Source organism: Myotis myotis, unplaced genomic scaffold (assembly GCF_014108235.1).
Source record: "Myotis myotis isolate mMyoMyo1 unplaced genomic scaffold, mMyoMyo1.p scaffold_m19_p_2, whole genome shotgun sequence".
In the NCBI taxonomy this organism is placed as follows: Eukaryota; Metazoa; Chordata; class Mammalia; order Chiroptera; family Vespertilionidae; genus Myotis; species Myotis myotis.
The window spans coordinates 160,003,097-160,020,800 of record NW_023416324.1 but is presented as its reverse complement, the minus strand read 5'-3'; the positions used below and the strand labels follow the sequence as shown (position 1 = coordinate 160,020,800).

The window sequence follows — 17,704 nt, the reverse complement described above, 5'->3', positions numbered from 1 at the left end:
GATAATATATACCTAGATTTGACAAGAGCGGCCCTGTGCTCAATTAAGAAGTCCCCAATTCCTTGAATTTTCAAGCACAGACCTATTCCCTGAATATAATTTTGGTTATCTTCATTAGTTTCCAATAGAGCCCTTGGCTGAGACCAGAAGCTGTGTGTGTGGAGCTCTGTGACCCTTGGTGAACCACTGACATCTGACTGCCTTAGTTTCCTCCTTCATAACAGACGGCAACTACTACTTCCTCTATAGCACAACACTCACTATGGTTAGGTAAGCGCAGACTTGCTCTTAGGGGTAAAAGTGAAGTATGCATGCATGATATTACTATCATACACATTAAAGGCCTATGTGATTCTTTCCCAAGAGTTTAAGGACTGCTTTCACCCATGGCAAAAACTTCTTTTCAAATTCATAGTTTTTTGGTAACAGCATGATAGAGGCAGGGAAGTTATATGCACACACAGAGATGCAGACACCAAATAATGAAAGAAAGCATTTCTATACATAAAACATTATTTATACCTGTTTTCATTTTTTTACATTAAGATGTAAACATCCTCTTATCCAAAATGGCTGGTGAGAAAAACAAAACAAATCAAGCCTTTAAAGATAGCTGGTGAATTTTCAAGTGTCCTTGCTGAATGAATCCAAATATCAAACATAACAATAATTCAATGATAAGGAGAACCAACTGAACCAAACTGAGCTATAAAATATCAATATATAGCAAAATCACAATTAATCAGAATGCTCAACTTTCTAAATGACTATTTAAAACTATTCATATTTTAACCATTAGTTTAGAAAAACCTTTCAAAATTGAACCACTTCACTTTCCTGACTCAGTCAGTACAAAATGCCAAACACAAAATAATTTTATTTTGATGACTTAGGATCATGGGTTATCTCTCAAAAGATACATTAATTTCTGTGCCGTTTTGTTAGAGACAGAAAGTTAGAGTGAATTGGAGTTTCTTGTTTTAAATAAATCCCTGATACCATTAGATTATTATCTTCCTTTTGTCTCATTTTCCTAAAAAGAGAGTGTAGCAGAAAGGTTCTAGGTAAGCAGTTGTTGACATACCTACAATCTGTAATGATTTGGGCAAACAAGGCCAATGCCTTTAACCCACTGGACTATTTCTTCTATTTAGTAAATATGCCCAATAACATAAATTACATGGAATGGGGCCACTGTTTTTCTGAATATCAAATTTTATTACCTTATGAATTTCTTGTTTGGAATATTTTCTTTAAAAAACAAAAGAAAATAACTCATGAAGATGACTTCCAAAACCAGGGAAGTTGTAGATTTTGCTAATGGAATCAAACTGTGTTTCCTTTCATGTTCATAATGTTATCAAAGAGCAAGTAAGTTCTCTAAGATACTAGGTGCTTAACTCCTCAGAGCCATAAAGGAATGAGCTGCTGGGAGAAAAGTAACTGTCTGGTCTCTTACTACAGTTCAGTGTTTCCCTAGTGCAGGACACTACCCTGGGCACACGAGATGGTTCAGGTGTCACACAACCCTGAACTAAATAATACTGCATCACAGTGAGAATGTCATTCCCTTTACAATTTTCTTCTATCCTGAGTACTCCACAGAGAGAGCGTCTGGTGGTGCTGGGTAACCTCTCTCTCTCTGCAACAAAGAAACAGCGGGCCTCTCCGATTCAGTGGCTTGGCGGGCATTAGCATCTAGCTAGAATCCAGTTAACATTTTTTGTTTTTGTTTTGTAGTTATCTTTTACTTATGGGAAACTGATCCTGGTTTCCCACTTGGAGTAGCTATTGGTTTCCTTTTAAATTATTTTAAAATTAAAAAAAATTTTAAGTAAATAATAGTATGTAATACTCAAATGATTTATGTTTGGAAAACAATGGCTTTAGTCTAACAAATCATATTTTTAAAAAGTGATTTCAAAAGATACTACCAATGTAATCTAAAAAGGAAACCCAGGTCACTGTACTTTCAGTACTTACGATGTTCTAGAGATGAGTTTGCTGCACCAGAGTTAAAACTCAAGCAAAAATATAAAAGAAAAAAGAACCAATTCCAGACCATTCTGGACTTCATAAACTCATGGTACCATAAATGTGCAAATAATCTTATATTTAGCAAGTCATTTGTTTGAAACAAATTTTCAATTTACTGCGGATCTTTTGATTTGGCCTATACTAATGCCTCACAAAGGCAAACCCCGATGGGAGAGTTCCTGCTTGGTCCTCTGAAGATAAAGATATATTTGACTGAACTCTTCAGCAGGGACTCAGGTGCTGGCCAGGGTGCCAATGGTGCTGACGGCTCTTCCACCGGAAGGGCTCTGCAGAGAGGTCTCCTCCTCCTCGACTATAATCTCAGGGCCAACTTCCTTCTGAGAGGAGTTTGCATTCGAGGGTACCGCATGCTCACAGGCCTGCCACGTTGACTTAAACAAAAAGGACAGTTGGAGAGAAAGAAAGCAGAGCTTCTCGTTTGTGGTGAACAGCTTCCTCATCACAGTGGCAGTTACGACATGCTCCCTCTTTTTCCCCGAAGCCCAGGCAATACGTTTGAAGGATGGTGTCAGACATCATAATCCGGAGCCTTACCCTGGGCTTGCCTTAGCCAGATCTGTAGTGTCACAAACGCTCCCACAGTCACGTGAAAGAAAAGCTGCCAGAGATTGCGAAGTTCATAGAGATACATGTTGCATAGACAGATTAAGCCAAAAGTCAAAAAAGATTTGACATTCCGCCAGCCAGTGTAGTAGACAAGTAAATAGCACTGTTCAAAATAGAAAATAAAAGATGATTAGGGTTATAGGAAAGAAAATAGATGCTTTTACTATAAAACTGTAACAGGACACAGAGTAAAATATGAGTGCAATTTCATCTACAGATAAAATAATGTAACATCAAGGCATTCAGCTATGAAAGGGAAATACATTTTTTTCCTTTTATGTTTTTCATTTTTCAAAAGAAAAATGGAGGAATAATTGAATGACTGCCTTGCAAACAGGCTGGGCAAATTTCTCAAGGTGACAGGCAACTAAGAAGCATTCTCAGGATTTTAGGGGGATCCATCTTTTGTATTCATCCCAGAAAAGTACAAAAAGCTCAAATAAACCATTTAGCGAAATGGACTCTTATATAACCTGAATATGAATATTACTGAAATCAGCAATATTTACTGATCCCCCCTTCAGTGCAAGGAATTAAGCTAGGAGGATATGAGTGAACGTTTGAGGGAGTCATTCAAGGGATGTTTACTGAGGGCCTACTTTAAGTCAGGCATTGTTCTTTAGCTTTAAGTAAACAAACAAACCCCTTGCTCACATGAAGTTTACATTCTAGAGGAGAGAAAAAGATTATAAACATTATATACATAATAACAAACAGTTATGTCTTGAAAAAGATAAAATTTAAAAATGGGACAGCCCTGGCCAGTTTTCTCAGCGGTTAGGCAGCGGTTCTCAACCTGTGGGTCGCGACCCCTTTGGGGATCGAACGACCCTTTCACAGGGGTCGCCTAAGACCATCGGAAAACACATATATAATTACATATTGTTTTTGTGATTAATCACTATGCTTTAATTATGTTCAATTTGTAACAATGAAATTGGGGGTCACCACAACATGGGGAACTAGGAAGGTTGAGAACCACTGGGTTAGAGCATTGTCCCAAGGACCAAAGGGTCTCGGGTTTGATTCCCTGTCAAGGGCATGTACCTCGGTCGCAGGCTCAATCCCCTGCCCTGGTCAGAACGCACACAGTAGGCAACCAATCGATGTGTCTCTTTCACATAGATATTTCTCCCTCCCTCCCTCCCTCCCTCCCTCCCTCCCTCCCTCCCCCCCCTTTCTCTTCCCCTTCTTCTTTCCCTCCACTCTAAAAAAATCATTGGAAAAAAATATCCTCTGGTGAGGATGAAAAAAAAAAAATGGGGACAAAAGGCAGTGAGTGCCATTTTAGAAGATACCTATAATAAAGAAAGTAGTCCCCCATCCTACCCCAAATCCTGGCATTCACCTTCTCCTGCTTTGTTTTTTCCTCCCATATTAATAACATACTTAAAAAATATAATTATTTTGCTTGTCATCTATATTCTTCCAATAGAATCTAAGCTTCACAAAAGGAGAGATTTTTGACTGTTTTGTTACTCATTTATCGCCAGTGCATAGAATGACACGTAAGTGCTCATTAAATTTTATTGAATGAACTGATTTCTAGATGCTATCTAAAATTCACAATCTGGTAAATATAGGAATTATATGTAATCACAAAGTCTTAAGAAAGAAGCAGAGGTCTCCTTATGAAATTATATCCAACCTTCAGTATAGGAAGGATATTAGGGTATTTGTGACAATGCAGAAAGAATGTGGAAATGTTCTGTTCAATGTGCTTAATTTTTATAAAAATAGGGCTCTGCTTACTTAAAAAGAAGACTGCCATCCAAGAAAAATGCACTGGAAGCATTTACTGTACCTAAGTGGTTTGTATTGTGTTATAATAATTAGAGGAAAACCTTTTTCTTTTGAAATAATTTTAGACTTCGAGAAAAGTTGCAAAAATAGTACAGTTCCTGTATACCTTTCACCCTGCTCCCCTAATGTTATCCTCTCACATAACCATAGTATAATCAACAAACCAGGATATGAACATTGATACAGTACTATTAACTAATCTACAGGCTTTATTCAAAGTTTGCTAGTTGTCCCACTAAGGCCCTTTATCTGGTCCAGGATTCCATATTGCATGTAGCTGTCATGCTTCCTCAAATCAGTAATAGCTCTTAAGTGTTTGCTTTTCACGACCTTGACATTCTTGAATAGTACTGATCATTTGTTTTACAGAATGTCCCTTAATTTTGGTTTGTCTGATATTTTCTTAAGATTGAAGTGAGCCCTAGCTGGTTTGGCTCATTGATGCTTCTCTCTCTAACTCTCCCCCTCCCTTACACACTCTCTAAAAATTAAAGGAGCCTGGCCCACATGGCTCAGTGGTTGAGTGTCGACCTATGAACCAGGAGGTCACGGTTTGATTCCTGATCAGGGCACATGCCTAGGTTGTGGACTCCATCCCCAGAAGGGGGTGTGCAGGCAGCAGCCAATCAGTGACTCTCTCTCATCACTGATGTTTCTATCTGTCTCTCCCTCTCCCTACCTCTCTGAAATCAATAAATATTAAAAAAAATCAATGGAAAAATGCCCTCAGGTGAGGATGAACAAACTGACAAAAAAGATTGAGTGATATGCAATTTTGGCAAAAATACCACCATGGTGGTATGCAATGTAGTATAATTGGTGATGTTAACTGATCTTTCGGTAGGTTGGTGTCTGACAGGTTTTTCCACTGTGAAGTTACCGTTTTTCTCTTTGTAATTAGAATCTTATGGGAGGGGAAATAAAGACATTTTCAGGTGAAAGAAGACTAAGAGAATTTGTTGTCTACAAATGTACCCTAAAAGAATGGCTAAAGGAAGCTTTCTAAACAGAAAGGAAATAATAAAGGAAGAAACCTTAGAACATTGGGAAAGGAAAAAGAAACCACAGTAAGCAGAAACAGGTAAATATAGCAGATTCTCCTCCTCTTGAGTTTTCTAAATTATGTTTGATGGTTGAAGTGAAAATTATAACACTGTCTGGAGTGGTTCTAAATATATGTAGAAGAAATATTTAAGGCAATTATATTATAAATAGAAGAGGGCAAAGTTAAGACATAAAAGGAGGCTCAATTTCTATACTTCACTTGAACAGGTAAAATGACAGCACCAGAAAATTATGATAACTATGTATAATGTAATACCTGAGCAACCATTTTAAAAGCTGTACAAAGAGGTACATTCAAAAACACTATAGGTAGATCAAGATGGAGTTCTAAAAAAATGTTCAAGTAACCCACAGAAAGATGGGAAAAATATAAAAATTAAAAACAGAAAAAAAAATAAGATGGCAGATGTAAGTCCTAACATAACAGTTAAAATGATGAAAAGATAAGCTACAACTGGGGAAAGATATTTGCAAACTGCATATCTGGCAAATGACTAATGTCTAGAATGCGTAAAGAATTCTCAAACTTGACAGTAACAAACAATCCAGTTAAAAAAAAGACAAATAAAAGGAATAGACATTTCACCCAAGAGAATATACAGATGACAAAATAAGCCTATGAAGTGATATTCAACATCATTAGCCATCAGATTAAGTGCAAATTAAAACCACAATGAGGTATAATGCCATACCTATCAGAATGGCTAAAATAAAAAAAATACTGAATGCCGGGGTCCAACCCCAGCAGGTCCAGGGGTCCCCAAAGGTGTGGACGGAGTCGGCGAAGAAGGAATGACACGAAGACAGCGTTCAGTTGATCAGCAGCCTAGCCAGGATCTCTAGCTAGGATCTCCAGCCAAGTTCTGGTCTGGATCTCCAGCGAGGTTCTGCTTCAGATCTCCAGCCAGGTTCTGTGTCCATGTTCCCTCGCTAGGTTCTCCAGCCAGGTTCTGTCCAGGTTCTCCAGCCAGGTTCAGTCACCAGGTTCTAGTCAGGTTCTCTTGCCCATTTCTGTAGTCAGGTTCAGTCCAGGATCTTTTGCCATGTTCTCTCCAGCGAAGTTCTTCTGTCTCTAGTTCTGTGTAGGTTCTGTGTTCTAAGTTCTGTGTTCTAAGTTCTGTGTTCCAAGTTCTGTGTTCTAAGTTCTGTGTTCTGCTGTCTTGTTACAACTGTATTTATACCAGTTGATTCAATCCTATCAATCTCTATTATAAAGGTTAGGGCGTTTCTTATCTCCATTCCAGAGAGTAAAGATTATGTAGCTTAAGCATCATTGTTCATAGTTAAAGTGATTAATTACCCGCCTGGCACTTAGTTAAGGAGTTTCACCCCCTCCCTGACTTCAGGGAAAAATTCCTACCTGGGGAAACAACCTTTCTAGGAGAGGCATCCCCTCCCTGACTTCAGGGAAAAATTCCTACCTGGGGAAACAACCTTTCTTGGAGAGGTGACCTTGGTTAAAACACACAGCGCTAAGGGGAGCAAACATATTAAGAACAGTATGCTATATACGCCAGGTCCCTTGAAACATATGCTGTGCAGATGTTTCTTTCCTGCAGCGACTGTGTCAAGCAGCAAGGATGGACCGGCTTCCGGCAACTGAAAACACCAAATGCTGGAGAGGATGTGGAGAAACTGGATCACTCACACATGTGGGTGGGAATATAAAATGGCATGCCACCCTGAAAAACAGTTTGTCTCTTAATAGAACTAGGCATGCAACTACCATATGACGTAGCAACTGTACTCCTAGGCATTTATCTCTGAGAAATAAAGACTTACGTGCACACAAAAGCCTGTATGTGAATGTTTAAAGTGGCTTTATTTATAATAGCCCAAAATTGGAAAGAACTCAGATGTCCTTCAATGGATGAATGAGTTACTGTGACACATACATACCATGAAAATCTATTTAGTAATAAATAGGAACAAACCATTAATATATGCAATAACCTAGATAGATCTCCAGAGAACTATGCTGAGTAAAAAATAGCCAATCACAAAAGGTTACATACTGTACGGTTCCATTTACATAACATACTTAAAATGAGAAGACTGGAATGGAGAACACATTAGAGCAGTGGTTCTCAGCCTTCTGGCCCTTTAAATACACTTCCTCATGTTGTGACCCAACCATAAAATTATTTTCGTTGCTACTTCATAACTGTAATGTTGCTACTGTTGTGAAGTGCAATGTAAATATCTGATATGCAGGATGGTCTTAGACGACCCCTGTGAAAGGGTTGTTCGACCACCAAAGGGGTCGCAACCCACAGGTTGAGAACCGCTGCATTAGAGGCTGCCAGAGATTAAGGGGCAGAGGGAAGTCAATGTGGCTATAGAAGAAGGGCAAGACGAGGAGTCCTTGTGATAGGAATGTTCATTATCTTGACTGCATCAACATCAACATTCTAGCTGTGATAGTGTTACAGTTTTGCAAGATGGAACCATTGAAGAAAACCAGGTAAAGGTTATATAGGATCTCTCTTACAACTCCAAGTGAATCCATAATTATCTCAAAACTAGTGGCCCGGTGCATGAATTTCATGCACCAGGGGTGGGGGCAAGGGTCCCTCAGCCCAGCCTGCACTCTCTCCAATCTGGGACCCCCTCTGAGGATGTCCGACTGCCGGTTTAGGCCTGATCCCTGTGGACATCCCCGGGACCGCTGGCTCCTAACCGCTCACCTGCCTGCCTGCCTGCCTGACCACCCCTAACCACTCTGCCTGCCGGCCTGCTTGCCCCCAACTGCCCCCCCTGCCGGCCTTCTTGCCCCCAGCTGCCCCCCTTGCTGACCTGATCACCCCAACTGCCCCCCCTGGCCTGCTTGCCCCCAACTGCCCCCCCTGCCAACCTGCTTGTCCCCAACTGCCACCCCTGCCGGCCTGATCGCTCCCAACTGCCCCCCCCTGCCGGCCTGCTCGCCCAACTGCCCCAACATTCCCCTGACTTCCCTCTGTAGTCTGACAATCTGTTTGATGCTTTGTTTTTAAAGCATGAATTTGTTTGCTTCTCTCAAAGGAAAGAACACCTGAGTGACAGCTCCTCCATGAGGCAGCTCTTAGAAGTGCTTTCAGTTGTTCTGGGAAGTGTACTAGGTGTCCCCACCCACAGACCGCGGCACTGGGCTGAGTCATGCAGACTGGGCTGTCACTGACTGGCTATGATGTGGGTAACAAGATTGGTGTGGGGCTCTGAGAATGTAATGGTGCAAGGAATGTGAAGGGCTTGGCATAAAGCACAACTCAATACATTCTGCTATTATTATCAGCATTTAAAATTGTTAAGGCAAAACAGTCAAAGCTGTTATTTCATGAGTAATTATTTTACAAAAATAATTACTCATGAAATTATTTTAAAGTTAATATTCACCTCACATAGTTTTAGAACCATATGAGGTAATGTATGTAAAAGTTATAACATTATAACTTTATAGCATTATAAAATTATATAAATTAGGAATTTTGCTTAGAGACAGCAGGTGGAATGAACACAATATTTAAAATTAGAAAATTCAAAGTCAAGTCCTGACTCCACCACTGACTTAATGGCTCTGTGATCTCTGGATAATACTGAAACTGCCTCAGATTTCTCATTTTCAAAAATGAGATAATATCCCTTGTGCAGCAGGATTGTAGATATTAAAGTTTAGAAAATCTACATAAGAATACATCATAATAAAGCATTATTACAAAAAATACAAGTTTTCACATTTCCTGCATGAAATGTCATTCATTATAATTAAATGTCATATTTAATACAAAAACAATTTCTGAAAATAATATAAATTATTAAGAAAAGTTAGGGGATTACAAAAATAAGGTCACTGAAACTAAAAATTTCAACACATCTTTACATAAAAGTCAAATGCATATATCCAAATTTTTCCCTAGAGACTTCTACTGAGTTCTAGGTAGCCTTATATTTGCAGTCCTGAATCTTTCTAATGTTTTTTCTATGCAAACCAGAGAAATGTGTTACTTATAAAAGGTTGATCAAAAGGTCATACATGCTCTAACATGTTTTAGCAAAGACATTCTTTTTTTTAATGTTTTTTTAAATTGATTTTTTTTTTTGAGAGAGAGAGAGGAAGGAAGAGGGAGAGGGAGAGAGAAATAGAAACATCCATGAGAGAGAAACATCGACTGGCTACCTCCTGCACATCCCCTATTGGGGATCGAGTGCACAACCCAGGCATGTGCCCTACTGGGAATTGAACCAATGACCTCCTGGTGCATGGGTCGGTGCTTAACCACTGATCCACACCGGCTGGGCAACAAAGAAACATTCTTTTTTTTTTTTTTTTTTGGCTTCTCTTTAGCAAGGCTTTTTTTTTTTTAATTGCTTAAATTATTACAAAGGGTATTACATATGTGTCCATTTTATCCCCCCACCCTAGACAGTCCCCTAGCCTCCCCTATCCCCCAGTGTCTTATGTCCATTGGTTATGCTTATATGCATGCATACAAGTCCTTTAGTTGATCTCTTACCCCCCTACCTCCTGTCCCCCAACCCTCCCCGGCCCTCCCACTGCAGTTTGACAATCTGTTTGAGGCAGCTCTGCCTCTGTATCTATTATTGTTCAAAAGTTTATAATGGTCTCTATTATCCATGAATGAGTGAGATCATGTGGTATTTTTCCTTCATTGACTGGCTTATTTCACTTAGCATAATGCTCTCCAGTTCCATCCATGACGTTGCAAATGGTAAGAGTTCCTTCCTTTTTAGAGCAGCATAGTATTCCATCGTGTAGATGTACCACAGTTTTCTAATCCATTCATCTACTGATGGGCACTTAGGCTGTTTCCAGATCTTAGCTATGGTGAATTGTGCTGCTATGAACATAGGGGTGCATATATCCTTTCTGATTAGTGTTTCTGGTTTCTTGGGATATAGTCCTAGAAGTGGGATCACAGGGTCAAATGGGAGTTCCATTTTCAGTTTTTTAAGGAAACTCCATACTGTCTTCCATAGTGGCTGCACCAGTCTGCATTCCCACCAGCAGTGCACAAGTGATCCTTTTTCTCCACATCCTCTCCAGCACTTGTCGTTTGTTGATTTGTTGATGATAGCCAGTCTGACAGGTGTGAGATGGTACCTCATTGTTGTTTTGATTTGCATCTCTCGGATGATTAGTGACTTTGAGCATGTTTTCATATGTCTCTTGGCTTTCTGAATGTCCTCTTTTGAAAGGTGTCTATTTAGGTCCTTTGCCCATTTTTTGATTGGATTGTTTATCTTCCTTTTGTTAAGTTGTATGAGTTCCCTATAAATTTTGGAGATTAGGCCCTTATCAGATATGACATTGGCAAATATGTTTTCCCACACAGTGGGTTTTCTCGTTGTTTTGTTGATGGTTTCTTTTGCTGTGCAGAAGCTTTTTATTTTGATGTAGTCCCATTTGTTCATTTTCTCTTTCGTTTCAAGTGCCCTAGGAGCTGTATCAGTGAAGAAATTGCTTCGGCATATGTCTGAGATTTTGTTGCCTTTGGATTCTTCTAGAATTTTTATGGTTTCCTGTCGTACATTTAAGTCCTTTATCCATTTTGAGTTTATTTTTGTGTATGGTGTAAGTTGGTGGTCTAGTTGCATTTTCTTGCATATATCTGTCCAATTTTCCCAACACCATTTATTGAAGAGACTATCTTGGCTCCATTGTATGTTCTTGCCTCCTTTGTCAAATATTAATTGAGCATATTGGTTCGGGCTGATTTCTGGGCTCTCTATTCTATTCCATTGATCTATATGCCTATTCTTGTGCCAGTACCAGGCAGTTTTGAGAACAGTGGCTTTGTAATACAACTTGATATCTGGTATTGAGATCCCACCTACTTTGTTCTTTTTCAGGATTGCTGCAGCTATTCGGGGTCTTTTTTTATTCCAGATGAATTTTTGGAGAGTTCGTTCTAGATCTCTGAAGTATGCTGTTGGTATTTTAATGGGAAGTGCGTTGAATTTATAGATTGCTTTGGGTACTATGGACATTTTAATGATGTTGATTCTACCAATCCATGAACACGGTATGTTCTTCCATCTGTTTATGTCTTCCTCTATATCTTTTTTCAATGTCCTGTAGTTTTCTGAGTAGAGGTCTTTTACCTCTTTAGTTAAGTTTATTCCTAGGTAGCTTAATTTTTTTGGTGCGATGGTAAACGGGATTGTTTTTATAATCTCTCTTTCTGAAAGTTCACTATTGATGTATAGAAATGCCTCAACAAAGACATTCTTGAGTTTGGATAATTGGCATGGTTATTCCATCCCTCCCTACAAACCTGTGCCTCCTCTCTTCTTGGAAATACGAGCACCCATCTCCTTATCACCCAGGTACAAAACCTCCTCCCACCTTGTCCCATATCTATTCTGTCAAGTCCTAGCAGGCTTCCCTCTCCGTGTCCTTCCTCCACACATCCCTAACTGCCATTACCTCTCACTACCTCCTGCCTGAAGTAATGGAATCACCTCCCAACTAATTTCCTTGCTTCCAATCTCTCCGCTCTGACAATCCATCCTATTCACTGCTAAATTAAATACTCTAAAATTCTGCTTTTGCTGTTCCCTATTTAAATACTTTCTCAAAAGTACAAAATCCTCAGCCTAGAGTATAAGCAGAGTCTGGAAGCTGAATAATCAATCACACTAAACCTAGAAGTAATCTTTACCGCCACAAGCAAATGACATGGACCTCTGAAGCCCAGCCCAGGAGAGAGTTAACATTAAGTTCACTGGTATCTATGCCCACTCAAAATGGACAAGTAGGTTACAGAGCTAACAGAGGCTCAAATTAAAAGGAAGGCAAAACAAACAAACAGCTCAGACATTATTTTTATTTACTTAAAAGTGCACAAGCAATTATTAGAATTGATTCTGAAAACAATAATAGGAAAGTGTTTCTTAAAAATAGAAGAGAACTTAGTTACCTGGTAAAGGCAGGCTGCTGTTCCAAGAAAAAATGCAATGATGTAATTAAAATCCTCACCATCACTCTGCAAAAACAAAATAAAAAAATACATTTATTTCTGGTGGAAGCCCGTTTTCAAAACCCAATCTACCAGGATAGCATATGAAAACATTTATGCACAAATGGCCAAAATTTTCACAAAGTAGTATATAAAAACTCTCAAGAGTCCTAAAAGGGAAACATAAAATCTATCATAAGATCCAAGGAGTGTGAGGTGAGGAAAACCACCAGTGTTCCTCCAGGCGCCTGTCAATTTCTTTTTACCTAAGAGAAGATGAAAACCAATGGGAAAAGATTTCCATATAAAAGGCTCTCTTCTCTCTACTAAAGAAACCATATGAAAGTGTACAACACCCCAGTGGCCTATAAAGTTAGTCTTCCTCACTAGGGTCATTACTTAACTCAAATAATACTGACAAATTTTACTATCTAGTAAGCACATCACTGAATTGTCCAATACAGTAATTTGACAGGGTTAAAAAAAGACAAAAAAAAAAAGACATGAAAAGCTACTGCCCACTAGAGTGTGCTAAATCCCAATGAGAAAAATCAGTCATGCATGCTGCAATAGAAAAACAGCCACCCGGAGGAAAACCAGATACATCATGCATAGAATATTTCTTTTAAAAGAAAACTTACAGAAACATATAACAGCCCAGTGTTTTTCTAATGCTTTTTGATTTCTCTTAAATATCTATATTTACTACTTCTTTCAATGTTTTTATGAAGTAGAAAACAAAGCCTAGGCAGGAGCATAAATTTGCCCCTTATTTTAGAAAGAAATTTAATACAACGGAAATTTCCACAAGATATGAGTGTCCCCCATGACCATGTCTCATGAAACCCTATATAATAAAGAGGGAATATGCAAATTGATGGTCACCCCACCACAAAGATGGCGGTGCCCACAGTGGAGGCAGGGGTTTCCATAACACAAGATGGTTGCACCCACAAGGGAGGCCGAATTCCCATAACGAGCCTTAACGAGCAATCAGCAGGGACCTAGGGCTGCGACCCCCCACGCCCATGGGGTTTGACAGGGGACCTCAAGGTGTGCCGCCCGCTCCAGTGCTGGGCCAGGGGACCTCAGGCCGCTCCCCCCACCCCGACGCCAGGCCAGGGGACCTGAGGCTGCACCCCCCACCCAGCAGGGCTTGACAAGGGTGGGACCGGCTGGGTCTGGGTCTCACGTGATTTTGAGGCACACGTGGGTGGGTGGGGACTTGACTCTGGTTCCCGTGGTGCGCCCCAGACTCTGACAGGAGGAGGATTTTCATATACGTTTTACTAATTTTCTTTCATCTCTGACACTTCTATTATAAAGGGCAAATAGCAATATTAAAATATTTCCTCTAATTAATCCCCTTTTAATATGCACGAATTTCATGCACCAGGCCACTAGTAATATAAAGAGAAAATTCCTTTCCCATTTACTATTGGACAACAGAACTTACTGTAAGGCAGAGGGAGAGTGGCTTATCCTAGTGCGAAGATCTTGAAATAGGAACCATCGATCTGTCTGGGATGCTTAGGGACAGTTCTACCCCAGAGGAAGTAAAAGTCAACATGAACCTTTCCACTTTAATTCTAATACTTTAAACACAGGATAGGAAAAAAGTAGGTTTATAATTGTGAAACACAGTTGATTCTTGTATTATTATTTATTAATTATTATATTACTTTCCATATGGACAACTGTAAACCTACTTTTGCCCCATCCTGTAAGTTCTGCTTGATTATTTTCTTAATCCTTTACTTTTTAAATTATCTTTTTTCTGATTATAAAAATTTATGTTCATTGTACAGAATTTGGAAAATAAGATTGTTACAAAGAAGAAATTCATATAGTCCACAGTATCACAACTCTGGGAGAATTACTGATAACCATTTTATGGATTGCCTTCCAATATTTTCTGCACAAAAATATATGTACATTTTGAAAAACTGGAATCATACTTTCATATACTGTTTTTTACCACTTCACATTATATCATAAACATAAAACACTTTCTCAAGATATTCCTCAACCACATGATTTTCAATGATTATATAACTTTTCATTATAGAGATATACAATGATTTAATTATTGTCCTAGAGTGGGTTAATTTCCCCCCTACATTTATAATATCACTTTATAACTCTCTTAATTGCCTTTGGAGACTTAAAAGCATGTTTCTGAAGTCAGTCATATCTGGGTTCAAATCTTTATTTAGTAGCTGTATTATCTTGGACTATTTAACTTCAATTTCCTATTTTGAAAAATAAAAGTTGTAGAGATTAAATAACATTTGCAAACACACAGAACAGTAACTGGCACACAGAAAGCACTAAAAACATTTCACTAACCTCATTTCCCCCTGGATCATTCATTAGATAATTAGATTACCTTTTAGTATTCTTTAAGTCTCTAGTGTACTGGCCTTATCCTCACAATAAGACCCTAACCTTTCTTCAAGGCAGAAAATAAATCTTACTACTTGCATGAAACTGTGCACATAGTAGGAATTAAAATGCATGCTAAATTGAGTTGAGCTTTGACAAATATTTCTACTTGGTAAAGAGAAGACTGTATATAAACAAATTCTTCTGTTCAATAAATATTCATTAAGCACTTATGAGCCAGTACTGTGTTACTAGACCTAGGAGTGAAAACAATTAAGTCCATATCAACTCAAGAAACTCACACTCTAATCAAAAAGGCAGATACATAAACCAATAATTCCCACCCTAAGTGATAACTGGTGGTATAGATATGTGTACAGGGTACTAAGAAAGTCTACTGGAGACCCATCAAATTCTGTCTGGAGAAAAAAGGGGTGAGAGAAGGTTTTCCAGAGGAAGTAAAGCTTAACCTAGGTCAGTGATGGCGAACCTTTTGAGCTCGGCGTGCCAGCATTTTGAAAAACCCTAACTTAACTCTGGTGCCGTGTCACATATAGAAATTTTTTGATATTTGCAACCATAGTAAAACAAAGATTTATATTTTTGATATTTTATATATTTAAATGCCATTTAACAAAGAAAAATCAACCAAAAAAATGAGTTCGCGTGTCACCTCTGAGACGTGTGTCATAGGTTCGCCATCACCGAGTCCTAGGTCCTGAAGGATGAACTGGTGGACAAGGTAGACAACATAGGGAGAGAATTCCAGGCAAGGGAGTAGCACATGCAGTCTCAAAGAGGAAAGAGGCTAGGATAACTCCAAGGTTTCTTGTTTAGGCGACATTTGAATGATACCATTCACTAAGTTGGGAATATAGAAGGAGAAAATAGATTTCAGATTTGAAAAAATTGAGTTCACTTTGGACATGCTTTTTTGGAGTTGCTGGTGGGACATCCAAATAATTACATTTAGAAGATATTTAAGTTTGCTTCAGGAAAGAATTTGACCTAGAGATCCAGTTTAGTAGTCATCAATTTAAACAGTAGTGAATGAAAGAAAAGCCTATTGCAGCCGAGTGCAAGTCTTAACTCTCACCTGGCTTCTAGATTGGAGAAGGAAGAAAACACTATAAAAGATATTTGGAGTCAACTGTGGAAATTTAAATAGAGATTTTATATTAGATAATAACCATTGCATTGATCTTAAATGTCCTGGGTGCAATAAAGGTAATGTGATTATGTATGAGTGTGTGATAGACTTTAAAACAAAAAATACTGAATAATTTTGGAATAATACCTAAAATTTTACTTGCAAATGATTGGCCAAAAACAAGGAAAGAGAGAATGGAAGGTAGTAGTTATTCAGGTGAATGTTAATTACATTGTTTTTTTAAACGTTCTGTAAGTTTGAATTTTTTAAATATAATGTATGATGGTAGGTGGGGAAAAGGAATACAAATGAAAAAATGCCATGTAGCCATTAAAATTAATGTAATAGCTCTCTATATTCTGATAGAAAATGATCTACATATTATTAGGTGGAAAAATATGCAAATCAATATGGAAATTATGCTTCCATTTATATAGAAATACTTTTAAATTGACAATTATATAAGTAAATATAAATACATATATACTGGCATATGGACATAATCTCTCTAGGATACCAGCTGCTGATGCTAGGGAGGAGAAGTGGGAAGAGAATTACTTATTGTAAAAATTACAGGGTTTGAAATGATAGGCTTTGAAACTTACCGCGTGTACATTTTACTGTGCTTATGCATGTGTGGGTGTGTATGTACATGCATTAACTTTTTTTGAAGGTCATTATGAAAATATCCAAGGAGAAGTTGTAGAGTTAGAAGAACATAAAGCTGAGAACAGAACACTGAAGAAGCCACTATTTAAAAAAGGGGTGGAGGAAGAAAGTTTGCCAAATGAACTGAAGGCTAAGAGAAAGAAAAAAATTTTCATGGAAATAAAGGGATGGGAGAATGTCAAGAAAGTAGCGATGTATTTTATTAACTTCTAAGTTTTCTAAAATAAACATTATTTTTGAAGTTAAACAAGTAATTTTTGAAAGGAAGAACTGAACAGTATGTGAGATGAGGCAGAGAGGGCACATAGGATAAGGCCTCAGGAGTGGCAATCAGTCCAGCCGGTGTGGCTCAGCGGTTGAGTGTGTCGATCGAGGAACCAAGAGGTCACTGATACAATTCTGGTCAGCGCATATGCCCGGGTTGCAGGCTCCATCCCCAGTAGGGGCTATGCAGGAGGCAGCCGATCGGTGATGTTTCACTCTCTTCAGTGTTTCTATCTCTCTATCCCTCTCTTTTCCTCTCTCTCTCTAAAAATCAATAAAGGGGGAAAAAAGTGGCAATCAGTAGGATACTGGTAAGCCTAATGGTGGGTGTTTGAAATAACTATGAGGGTAGAAAAGAGATCTTGGGAGACTAAGAGAATAGAGGTAAGGGAGTAGGGACAAGAAACATGGTTTACTCCTTCAAAAAATTAGAAGGGAACATACATCAACAGGTTTTGTTTGTTTCTTTGTCTTTTAAAGATTGGCAGGCTAAAGCATGTTTACAGGCTGAGAGAAAAGAGCCAGTTGAGAGGGAGCAGATAAAATGTAGGTGAGGGAATAATAGCCAGACACTGGGGGAAGGCGGGGCAGAGGTTCAGAGAGGGGACAGAAGTGGGGGGTGGGACAAAGGAATGACAGCTGGGGTGATGTGGGGCAGAAAAGGAGGGGGCAGAGGTAAGGAATTCAAATAAAAATTTTAAAAAGTCACATTCACCTTTGGGGGAAACTAGGGTACAAAAACACTGCT

General features: G+C 38.7%; 1 protein-coding gene across 3 annotated transcripts in view; it reads right to left on the bottom strand.

Moving 5' to 3' along the window:
• Positions 1 to 499: 499 nt before the first annotated feature.
• SEC22A (SEC22 homolog A, vesicle trafficking protein) overlaps positions 500 to 17,704 on the bottom strand; it is a 51,452-nt gene continuing 34,247 nt past the window's right edge. For all 3 annotated transcript variants that reach the window (XM_036349516.1, XM_036349517.1, XM_036349514.1), the window contains exons 6-7: positions 12,450 to 12,515; positions 500 to 2,767 (exon numbers count right to left, since the gene is read on the bottom strand). In XM_036349516.1, the coding sequence (XP_036205409.1) occupies positions 2,567 to 2,767; positions 12,450 to 12,515 (267 nt within the window). In that variant the 3' untranslated portion in view covers positions 500 to 2,566. The remainder of the gene's footprint in view (positions 2,768 to 12,449; positions 12,516 to 17,704) is intronic.